Here is an 11,131-nt window from a genome sequence, read left to right as displayed (position 1 = left end):
GGCTGCCAGCTGGTTCCTCCAGGTGGGGTGAGGCAGACCTGGGTGCCTGGGTCCTGGCAGCTGGGGTCGGGTGGCCTGTGCTGGCTGTGGCAGGGGGCTGGCAGGCTCTAGCTGGAACTAGAACCTGGGAGGTAGCTCCGTGCCCAGTGGCTCCCCTGCCTCCTAGCAAGACGCTCGGACTGGAGGCCTGGGGAGACAGCAGCATTTGATGCCAAGTGTGGGGCCTGGCTTGAATTGAATTCCCAGGGCATCTGTCTAGCTCTGGTGCCATCGGGCACCTGTGAGGGAAAGGTGCTGGCTCAGGGCTCCTCCTGGTGCCCCATGCAGGATGTCTCTTTGCACCCTGAATGCCCCTTCCCCCTGCGCAGCAGCTGCCTGCCAGGGGCGGTTTACCCCGATGTGGTGATGACTGACCATTCCTGTCCCAAGCCCCATGTGGCGGCTATTGAGCCTACTCTGCTTTGCCAGGCTCCTCACTTGAGCACAGTAACTAGGCTGAAGGGGACAAGAGGCTGCTGGGCTGATCCTAAACCCTCCTTGCAGGGGGGCTGGGGCTGCTGCCAGGGCTTGGGGGGGGGGGGGGGGGTCGCTGGTACCTGGCTGAAGGTGGGGGCTACAAAGTTGAGCTGAGGGTGAGGCCTAGGGCCAGCCTCGCTCTCTAGTTGCTGCCCCCAGCCCCAGGGCAGTGGGGGCTGCAGCCCTCCCGTGCGCCCTAGGGGTTGCTGCCTTGCTGGCAGATGCTTCCTGCGTGTCCACATCCCTTAGTGCCGCCGGCACCTCATCGGCCCCGGCCGCGCTGATGACTTTAAGCCTTCGCTGCAGGGCTCGTTCCTCGCTCCCAAATGCAGCCAGCTCTGGGGTGGGAAGCGGCCGCTCGTGCCCCTCCCTCTCCCTACCCTTCTTTCTCTATCTCCGTCCACTGCCCTGCAGGGAGCAGGACCCAGCTCCTTGCTGCAGTGGGACCACCGCCGGGTGCTGTTGCGGCTGCCCCCGGCCCTGCGAGGAGCTGCAGGCCCGGTCCGCTGCCCGTCGGGGGCTGGAGGGAGAGGGGCCGACCAGCCCTAGTGCAATGGACGCCAGCCCAGATGCCTCCGGGGCAGAAGACTGAGGGACAGGCCTGCCCTGGGCGCATCCCGCTGGCTCAGGCGGGGGCGGGAGTCGCGCACGTGCCACTCACGTGGGCGCGGGCCGGAAGCGGGGCGCATGACGCGATGACGCCACGTCCCGGAAGGGGCGGGATTTCGGGGCGGGTGTGGGGTTGTCACGTGACGAGGGCCGGTTTCCCCCCAGCGCGGCTTCGGCGGCGCCACCCCGTCCCCCGCCACGTGGCCCGGCCGCGCCGCCCGCCCCGCCCCGCCGCCGCCGCCCGCCGAGCGGTCCGGAAATGGTCGTGCTGCGCTGCGTTGCGGCTGCGTCGGGCCGCGCGGACTGAGCCGGACGGAAGGTACCGGGGCCGCCCCCCTCCCCCACCCCCGCGCCGCACCGGCCCCCCTCTCCTCTACTCCCTGCCGGCCCGGCCGCCCCCACCCCCCCTCGCCACGTGCGGCCCGGCCCGGCCCGCGCCCCCCCTCCCCCCGCGGGGCCCATTGTCCGCGCCCCGCCCCACCCCTCCGCCCCCCCCACGTGCGCGGCCCGGCCCGGCCCGGCCCCACGTGCGCCGCCGCCCGCCCGCCCGCGCCCCATGGCGGCGCCGGCAGTGACACGTGTCCTTGGAGGCCGCGGCCGCCTCGGCCTCGTGCGCGCGGTTCGTCCCCCCCCGCCAAGGGTTAACCCCCCCGGGCGGGTACGAGCCGGCGGCCGGGCCGGGAAGCCCGAGGCCTACAGCCGGGCCCAGCTCCCTCGTGGCGCCGCGGCCTAGTGAGAGCGGAGGCCGGGCCTGTCCCGTGCCCCCTCCCCCGCTTCCCCGGCGCCTCCCCGGCTGTCCCGGGCTGGGGGCTTCCTGGCTGCCCGAGTGGGATGCCTCGGCCCCGGCTCCAAGTCGTGCTCCCTCCTCCCCTGCGCAGACCCGCGGGAGCGGGGGCGCTCGCACCGGGGTCCGTGGCGGGTGGGATTCACCCGCGGGCGGGGGGCTCTGGGCATCCACGGGCCCTTTCGGGGGTGGCGGGGGCAGGCGGCACGTGGCCGCGGTGGGGTGGGTGCGGGGTCGAGCTGCGGCGCTGAGGAAGGGTCGTTCCCCGCGCGGTGCCGGGCCGGGGGCGCTGTGCCCGCCGGCCCCGGGCGTGGGGCGAGGCGGTGGGGCGCAGGGAGCTGGCGCTCTGTGTTTGTTCAGCGGGTGGGCCCGTCTGACGGCGTCCCGTCTTGGCCCAAGGGCAAGGGCCTGGCGGGGGCCGAGAAGGCGGCACTGGCTGCTGGACGCAGCTTGGCAGGCCCCTAGCAGCGCAGGTCGGGGAGGGGCTGGTGCCCAGGGACCCATCTGTGGCTGCCTCGTCTCGCCCGCCGTGGCACGGGCCTGGTGGGGTGTGCCCAGGTGCCGGGCGCTGCGTGGGGACCCCAGTAGACGGGCTCGGGAAGGCGACTGGGGTCCTGCCCCGGGGAGCAGGTGCTCTCCTGGATCGTTTTAGCCCAGGTGCTGCCCTGGCACAGGCTCCCCGTCCTGCCAGCCCAGTGCTTGGTGCAGACCAGTGTGAGCAGGGGCTCCCAGGGGGTGCCCCCTTTTCCACCCCAGGGGCGTTTGCTGCCTTTTCCGCAAGGGGAAATCTATCGTCAGCCCCTCTGCCCTGCTCCAGCTCCCCCAGGGGCCGTGGTGTTCGGGGGCAGCCCCGCGGGGGTCTGTCCGTGCTAGGGGCAGTGTCTAGGCCAGGTGGGGGAGGTCCGGCCTTGCTGCTCGGGAGCAGGGAGCACCAGGCCCGAGGCTGCTCCTCTCCGGCGGGAGTGACTCATGCGTGGAGTTTCGCCGACAGGTCGGGGCAGCGCGGGGAGGCCACATGGCTCGGGCGGGGGTGGGGTTTCGGGCGCTCCCGGCTGCTCCGTCTGCTTGTGTGTGTCTCCGTCTCGGTGCCTCTGCACTGCAGCAGACTGCGATCCGATCCGACACCGCGCTCCTGCCGCCAGGGGGGCGGGGGGCTCTGCCCGGCTGTGCCCATGTTAGGTGCGCGGGGCCCTCCCCGGCGCGGCCCGGCCGGCGGCTTTGCAGCCTCATGGTGTTTCTCTCCTCTTTCTCTCCCATCCTCGCTCTGTCTTTCGAAGCCAGTCGGATGCACGGTCTCTGCAGGCCCGCTCAGCTGGCCCGAGTCTTTCCCGTGGGGGGGTGAGTATGGCCTCGCCCCGCGGCATGGGGGGGGGCTGCGGTGGGTCGGGGATCTGCGTGCCTGGTGGGGGAGGGGACACAGCTGTCTGGGTGCCGGCAGGGGGCTCGGGAGCGGTGTTACAGAGGCAGGATCTCTGCTGGGCTCCAAAGTCCCTTCTTCCAGCAGCAGGCTTGTGCAACCAGCAGCGAATGCACCCCCCACCCCCTGCGTCCGCCTGCCTGGGCGAGGGCTGGGGCCTGGGCACGCACGCTGGGCGCCCCGCCAGCCTGTGGGCATGCACACCAGGCGCCCTGCCAGGGAGCCCTGCCCCAGGCACGTGGGGGAGGGGCTGGGGAGTTGGGGCAGGGGTGAGGTTAATCCCACCTGTGACTTGGCCCCAAGGTTTAGGCTGGGGACAGGGTCATGCCTGTGTGTCTCTGCAGGGGGGCAGCATTGGGCACCTCAGGGGCAGGAGCCAGCTTTTCCCCCCCCGCCTTCCTGCTCCCAGGTGCTGTGATGGGGTGTAAACACCTGGCTGGGTGGCATGCTGTCCTTGGCCAGGGGCTCTTTTCAGTGACCCTGTGGGCTGCTTGGCTGGCTCTCACAGCTTGGGCATCTTCGTGCCGTCCTCTGCCGCGTTCCTCCCGGCTGCAAGGAATTCAGGGGCTCAATCTGAGGCTTGTGGGGTGGGGGGGCAATGTTGGATGCGTGGGCTGGTGTGGTTGTACAGCCCCCCCCACTGTGCCCTTTGCCTGCCCCAGGCAGGTGGCACCAACCCAGCATTTCCCAGAGCCCCTGGCCCGCAGCAGGTGCCAGGCTCTAATGCTGGGGGGGTTTCGGGGCAGGGAGCTTCCCTGCCCACATCCCCTACGCTGTTGTGGGGTAGGAGTTGAGCCTATCCCTCCTGCTGATGTTGCCCACTGGGTCCCCTCCAGGCTCCCTGGGGTGTGTAGGGCTGGGCTGGGGGTGCTTGGCCAGGGCCTGGCTGCCTCCACTGGGAATGCTGAGGCCAGAGCATCGGGTTACAGGCAGCCCCTGTTTGTTTGGGTGCCTGGGCAGCCAGGCCTACTCTGCGTGTGGAGGGGCCCGAAGGCTTTCTGGCCCTGGCCTTAGCAGCAGGGGGAGCGGAGAGCAGTGTTTCCTCTCGATCATAGCTGGATGCCGGGGAGCTCCCAGCTGCCCCAGTTCCAGTCCAGTCCAGTCTCCCCGTGCTGGGGGTATGGTGGGACATGGGGCAGGAGCTCCCAGCTGCCCGCCCCCCCCCCCCCCGTCTCAGTGCCTGGCAGGGACTGGGAGGAACAGGGCAGGAGCGTGGGCTGTAGGTGAAGGCTCCAGGTTCCTCTGCCCATCCCCGCAGAGGGCACTGGGCAGTGGAGCAGGAGCGTGGGGGTGGGCGCTCCCAGCTACTCCTAGCACGTGTCCTATGGGAGGGTCGTGCTGGCGTGCTCTGGGGCTCCAGTCCCCAGCTGCCCTGGCTCCTCTGTGGGTTCCTCGCTCCCCAGAACAGGTTTGTCTGGGCCCGGGAAGCTGTTTGTAGGACAGCTGGGACGGGCGGGGAGCATGTGGTGAGCTGAGTCAGGGGCCCCAGCCTGACGCTAGGGCGGGGAGGGGCCTTCAGGGCCCCCGCCGAACTGTGCTGGGGGTTTTGGGCATGGGGCAGCTGCTTCCCTGCTGCCTGCTTGTTTGGGGGGGTTGAGTCAGCTGGGCTTTGGCCTTCTGGTGACCTATGGATGTGCTCTGGGGGCTGCTACTGCTTCTCATACCTGGGCTGCGGTAGGGCTGGGGCAGGGGCTAAGCCGGGGACGGAGGGGTGGCTTCCATGTCACCGCACCTGTGGACTGGAGCTTTGGGTTGAGCTGTGAGTGGTGGGGCTGGGAGCGGGGAAGGGGAAATACATGTGGGGTGGCTGGTCTGTTAGGGAGTGCCTAGGGGCATGGTCAGCTTCCAGCTGTTGTGTGTGGGGGAGGTCATGTTCCAGCTGTGGGGGGGGTGGGCAGTTCTGGGAAGGGGTGGCAGGCTCAGACCATCCTGTGCCGCTGCCTTTCCTGGGTCGGTTTTCTGTGGGGGAGGGGGCTGTACCGACACTGGGGCTGGGGCAGGAGCTGTGCTGAGACCCCCCCCACTCCAGGCATGAGTCACATGGTGCTGTGGGAGTGCAGGGTCTTCTCCGGGTAACCCGAGCTAGAGGCAGATTGAGGCCTTGGCTGTAATGGAGTGACGAGATTGTGGGTGGGGGTGTTGAGGAGGGATGTTGAGGGGGCTGTGACTGGAGATGCCCCCTGCCCAGCGGGGTGGGGTACAGCTGGGATCCTCGCAGAGCCTGCGGCGGCTGTGCGTGCTGTCCCTGCCTGAGCGCGCTGCTTGCCTGTGTCCGCAGATAGCGAGGAGAGCCTTATGCAGAACCACGTGAAATGAACAAAGCTCCACAGCCCACAGGAGGAGCCCCGACAGCCCCGCACCCTGCCCCTTCTCCCGGACTTCCGCAGGTAACCCCTGCCCCATGTCTGCCCCGGTCACACCCTGTCCCACCCCCAGCCCCGCTGGCCCCTGAGGCCAGCTTGAAGTGCAGGAAGCCACCTGGGATCAGGCCCTGGGGCAGCCAGGGGTGACCAGAGCCGGAGCGACCTCATGGGGAGCACAGTGGTGAGTGGAGCGGGGCAGCCGTGGGCCAACCTGCTCCCTCCTTGCCTCCCTGCAGTCGGCGTTCCCCCCTGGCCAGACGGCACCCGTGGTTTTTAACCCCTCGCCCGCCTCACAAATGAATACGCCTTCCCAGCCTCGACAGGTAAGGGGACTGCTGGGGCGGGCGGGAGGCCGGTTGTTCTCCCCGCCCTGTCCTGAGGAGGCTCTGGGAAGGCCCCAGGGCTGTTCCGGGTCCTGGCAGCCACGTGGCTCACGGGGTGCCGGCTGGGTGGATAATCTGCTGCCGAGCAGGTTGAGTGCTGCTGCTGGTGCCAAGCCAGACCCCAGAGCTGTGGGGCAGAGCAGAGAGGCCTGGGCAGAACTCTCCAGGCCTGGCACAGCCGGGAGCCGTCTTCTGCGCCCACGTGGCTGGGCCGGGCATTGGGGGGCTGCCTCTACCCTCTTCTTGGTGAGGTGGCCCTGGGGTATGCTCTGCCCCTTGAGTGACTGTGCTCTTCTCTCCTCGCGCTCTTTCCTGCCTTAGTTTCCAGCAGGGCCTCGGGCTTTACAGCCGCAGGTACTAACCCACTCCGCATGTATCCGGCCCCAGGGAGGCAGCCACATGCTGCTTTGCTGCAAGGAGGCAGTGGGGAGGGCAGGGGGCCAGATGGAGCTGCGTGCTGGGAGCCCAAGGACAGGGCTGGCTCTGGGGTCTGAGGCCTGGGGAGTTTTGCTGCAGTGTCTTAAGTTCTTTGCTGTCTCCTGCGCAAAACCTGGAGCATGTGGCTGCTTCTCTGCTTCCCAGCCCTCACCCAGCTGCACCACAGAGCATTGGTTTCCACTGCCGTGCTAGGCTGGAGGGTGTCCTGTGCCTGCAGCTCACCTGTCACCATGCTGAGGAGTTGCCTCTCCCCTCACTCCCATAGTTCCTTTCTCACACAGCTAGGGAGGGGCCTGCATGCATCCAGAGGGGGTCACAGGGGACACAGTAGCCCCCCGGGGGGAGAAATAAGTTGAGTTCTTCCCTCCACTCACTCTTCTGTGCACCTGGGACCATCCAGCAGGGTCTGCACCTGCCCTGCCGCACAGGGATGCATGTGGGGGTCACAGCCAGCTGAGGGCATTGCAGCCTGCCAGGGCAGTGGGGCCACATGTCTGTCTCTGGCTGGAAGAGTTGCTGTGGGCCAGGCAGCGGTGCAGTGCCCAGTCCATTTGGGCACCTGGGCTTTGTGTCCCAAGGCGCTGGGGTCCAGGGGCTGCTTTCTTGTGGGTCAGGCTATGTGCCTTGTCTCAGAAGCCCTGTTTGGCTTGGCAGGGCAGGGGCTGGCTTTGCCCGCAGTTGTGCTGCTTCCTGCCCTGGGTCATGGGATAGGGCCCTTGTGGTGTCCCTCGCTCCTGCCTGCTCAGCTCTTTTGCCCCCTTGGCTGTGGGCACTCCAGCTGTCCTGGAGAGTTGCTCTGTGTTGGGGAAGGTGTTCTGGGCCTGAGCAGTGTCAGTCCCATCTCAGTGCTGATGGCCTCTACCACGTCCACCTGCCTCCCTCCACCCTCTCTGCAGGGCAGAGAGCAGCTGTTTTATCCATCGCTAGGCCCCCAGGCTGCACCCTCCAGGGCCGCTGGAGGCGGGCAGCTTTCCAGAGCCCAGGTGAGGGCTGCGGCGTGGAGCTCCCTGAGATGCACTTGCCTCACTGCCCATCCTGTGCTAGGCTGGCTCTGCCCAAGCCCTGGCTCAGCGCGTACTGGCTGGGCCCTTGCGGGGCTGCGGGTAACTCCTGTCTCTTTTCTCTTCCTTCCCCTCCTTGCGTGTGTGCTCGCTAACAGGGAGGATTCAGGTCTCTTCAGGTAACGCTTTTTCCTTGCCCCGTCCCCAGGAGGTGCGGTGGTGCGTGTGCGTGTGTGCAAGCGCTGTACGACTGCCTGCCATGTTCCGGCTCCGGGGCTGGCTCTTCACTGCTTCTCTTTTGGGGCTGTACCAGGGTCCAGCCCTAGCTGCCTTCCTCTGTCCCTGCTCTCAGCCGAGGGAGCTTTGGGAAGGGCCTGGAGCTGCTTCTGTTGAAAGTGGGCCCCCTTGGAGCCAGATGCTGGGGCCAGACCCACCTGGTGCCTGTCTGGACTGGTGAGGCCCCGAGAGCCCTCCCTGCCCACATACCCTATGCAGCCCGTCTGCCCTGCACTGCCCATTGGTTGGCGGAGGGATGGCCTCAGGGGACCACGTGTCCCAGGGTGCCATGCACCGTCTGCAGCACGTGCTGGAACCAGGGCCGACTGGCTCCTATCAGCTCTTTTGGTCAGACTGTCTTGGGCTTGTGCTGGGGGAGCAGTTGGGGTCCCTGCCAGCTGTGCAGGGGGTGAGAAGTTGAGCCTGGTTCCAGTTCCTGGGCATCAGAGCTGGGGAGTCCAGGTGATGATGCAGGGCAGGGCAGGGCAGTGCCTGGGGACAGGAGGCTCCTGAAGGGAGTGGGGACTTCTTGCCCAGATCTCAGACAAGCCAGCCATGTCTCCAAAGTGACCCCGTGGTAGCATGTGGCCCATACGTCTGAGTGCCCCTCTCACTACATCTGGGGGCAGTGTGGGGATGCCATGCAACTCCCCAGTATGGGGGGACAGATTCTTGCATGGTACCAGCACCAAGGGGGCAGATACCGCTGCCCATCCCTCCAGCCGAGGGGTGCAGAGGAGGAAGGGGCTCAGGCGCTGGAGTCAGTGCTGACTGTGCCCCCCCTGTTCCTCTCTCCCAAAGCATTTCTACCAGAGCAGGGCACAGCCTCCCACCAGCGCTTCCCGTGTGCAGAGCAGTGCGCCGGCCCGGCCCGGCCCGCCCACCCATGTCTATCCTGCTGCTTCCCAGGTGATGATGATTCCCTCCCAGATCTCCTACACTGCCTCACAAGGAGCCTACTACATCCCCGGACAGGTGAGGGCTGTGGCAGGCCCTGACTGGGGCAGGAAGGGCCTGGCTGGGTGGGGAGAGGCCCTCAGGCTCCTTCCTGGCTATGACCCCCACCCATCTGGGGTCCCCATGTGGTCTGGCAGCCCTTCAGTGCTGTGGTTGGGCTGGGAGGCCTGGTGCAGTGACCCTTTCAGCTCCAGGTGCCCTAGAAAGCTGGCTGCGGGGTCTCTGCCCAGCCCCAGGACTGGTGGTGTTGCCAGCAGGCTGGAGCTCTCCTTCCTGGCAGTGCCCATGCCCCACAGTTCACCAGGTTGTGCCAGGATCTTGCAGCTCTGCAGGCAACTCTCCCTGTGCCTGACAGGCAATAACTCCTCCACCTTCCCCCCAGGGTCGCTCCACGTATGTTGTTCCCACTCAGCAGTACCCAGTCCAGCCAGGTGCCCCCGGCTTTTACCCCGGCGCCAGCCCCACGGAGTTCAGTACCTACGGTAAGGACCCGTCTGCCATCCATGGGGGTGGGGTGGGAAGATGCCACTGTCCCCGTGCACATGTCTGTAGACTCCTCTGTTGCTCCCCACGTGTGCCTGTGCATGCTTGTGCCGGGAGCATCTCCCACAGGGGTGCAGAGGAGTGGGGGGCAAGGCCCCCCGTACACCATGAATATCCCAACCTGGCAATAACCCAATGGGGGGAGGGGGACAAGGTAGCTCGGCTGAGCTGGGGCAGAGCACGGGGGCTGGCCCCTACCCCACCAGGGCCCCTCGCCCTCCCGCCCCCTGCCAGGGCCAGCTTAATGTTTAACTGAGCTGACGGAGGCCGGGCAGACTTTTACCCCGGCCTGCCCTTTTGCTTGCCTGGCTCAGCAGCAGAGAAGGAAGGGGTGCGGGGGGACCCCTTCATACCCCCACCCTGCTCCAGCCGTTCCGGCCCCTGCCGGGCCGTAGAGTGGGGCTACGGGGCGGGTGTGCATGCAGCCCCTCCCCCGCTCACATGGCCAGCCGGGCTGTGACTATATTTAGTCTGGGTTCGTCCCGGGCGGCTCTGCAGACACAGAAATGTGAGCTGGGGCCTCGGTCCCAGGCCCTGCCCGGCACGGCCGCCGTCCCTGTGCAGGGCAGCGCACACCTCACAGCTGTGGGCCCCGCCTGAGGCAGGTAGGTAGGTGTCCCTCTCCACCAGCCTGTTGGCATCAGAGGGGGGCTGGAGACAGCAGCTGCGCTTAGCTCCTGCACCCCTGCCCTTGGTCTGGCTGGCTCCCCATCCCAGCCTGAGGGGCTGGTAGGCCGCAGCCCTGAGGCGGGCTTGCACCTTTGGGTCTGAGCCATATGGGTGGTTGCAGGGCCTTTGGAGGGTGGGGATGTCATGCCAGGGAGAGGGTCAGGTGCCCTGTGGACCCTCAGCATCCATAGGCAGGCCTGGCAGGAGTGCTGGCTGTGCTGGGGCTGGCTGGGGCCTGGCACTGCACAACAGGCCCGTGGGTTAGGCGGGCGCTGGCTGCAGCCTTCCTCTCCAGGGCCTCTTGTAACTGCTGGCAGCGTCGCGCCCAGGTGGAGTGGGGCTGTGTGTATGTGCTGGGGTCCAGCTCCCTGCCTCAGCACTGAGGCAGGGACCCTCTACCCCTCTGTGCGGCCCCCAGCCATGGGGAGCGCTGCCCGGGAAGGAACGCAGGGCTGGGGCAGAGGCTGTGATCAGGTTGGTGGCTCTGTCCAGCTCTGGCTGGGTTTGGGGTGGGCTGGGCAGGACTCCATCTAGATGTCCTCCACCATGGGCTGCATTGCATGCCGGGATGTGTGGCCTCCATCTCTCTCCACACTTGGAGGAGGGCAGCTGATCTGTGCTGATGAGGGGAGATGCGCTCCCCTGGGAGGGTGCTGAGGCCTGTGGAGGGCTAGAGGGATCTGTGAGCCTTGGCGCTGCTGCCTCTCACCCAGAATTGGGCCCTGCTGCCGGGGAGATCCTGTCCTCAGGAAGGGAAGGGGCTGCCTGTGCGTCATCTCAGGGCCAGGCGTCGGGAGATGCAGGCTCGGGTGCAAGCTCCTCCACTGAGTGACTGGCTGCCGCATGGCAAGGGAAGAGAGCCCTGTGCTTCCACGGGGCCTGTGTGACTGCTCCTGGCCCCACATCCGGTGACAGCCTCACCCACAGCTTGCTTTCCAGCGGTGGAGGCCACAATGGGCTTGGGGGTTGGTTGGGGGCTGCTGCAGCCCTGTGTCTGGGGGAGCGGGAGCCCCCACTGAGCGCTGACGCCAGAGAGGCGATGGGTGGTGGAAGCCCAGGGAAGTGCTAGACCTGAGAGGATGCCACAGGTCACCTACCACTATCTTCACCCACCAGGGTGGCCCCTCTGTGGGAGAGTGTGGGGCCGGCTGGCTGTCCCCCTGAGCCCAGGCCAG

The 11,131-nt window shown here is 67.4% G+C and overlaps 1 protein-coding gene across 6 annotated transcripts in view; it reads left to right on the top strand.

Moving 5' to 3' along the window:
* The first annotated feature begins 1,338 nt into the window (after positions 1-1,338).
* Positions 1,339-11,131, top strand: part of EIF4G1 (eukaryotic translation initiation factor 4 gamma 1) — a 28,210-nt gene continuing 18,417 nt past the window's right edge. For 2 of the 6 annotated variants that reach the window (XM_059731206.1, XM_059731202.1), the window contains exons 1-8: positions 1,339-1,444; positions 3,187-3,247; positions 5,605-5,713; positions 5,926-6,012; positions 6,394-6,426; positions 7,670-7,690; positions 8,589-8,762; positions 9,127-9,226. In XM_059731206.1, coding sequence (XP_059587189.1) covers positions 5,639-5,713; positions 5,926-6,012; positions 6,394-6,426; positions 7,670-7,690; positions 8,589-8,762; positions 9,127-9,226 — 490 coding nt within the window. In that variant the 5' untranslated portion in view covers positions 1,339-1,444; positions 3,187-3,247; positions 5,605-5,638. The remainder of the gene's footprint in view (positions 1,445-3,186; positions 3,248-5,604; positions 5,714-5,925; positions 6,013-6,393; positions 6,427-7,669; positions 7,691-8,588; positions 8,763-9,126; positions 9,227-11,131) is intronic. The other 4 variants (XM_059731203.1, XM_059731205.1, XM_059731204.1 and 1 more) reach the window with 4 other exon arrangements.

The sequence above is a fragment of the Alligator mississippiensis genome, chromosome 7, assembly GCF_030867095.1.
Source record: "Alligator mississippiensis isolate rAllMis1 chromosome 7, rAllMis1, whole genome shotgun sequence".
In the NCBI taxonomy this organism is placed as follows: Eukaryota; Metazoa; Chordata; order Crocodylia; family Alligatoridae; genus Alligator; species Alligator mississippiensis.
This window is presented reverse-complemented; position numbering and strand designations above follow the sequence as displayed.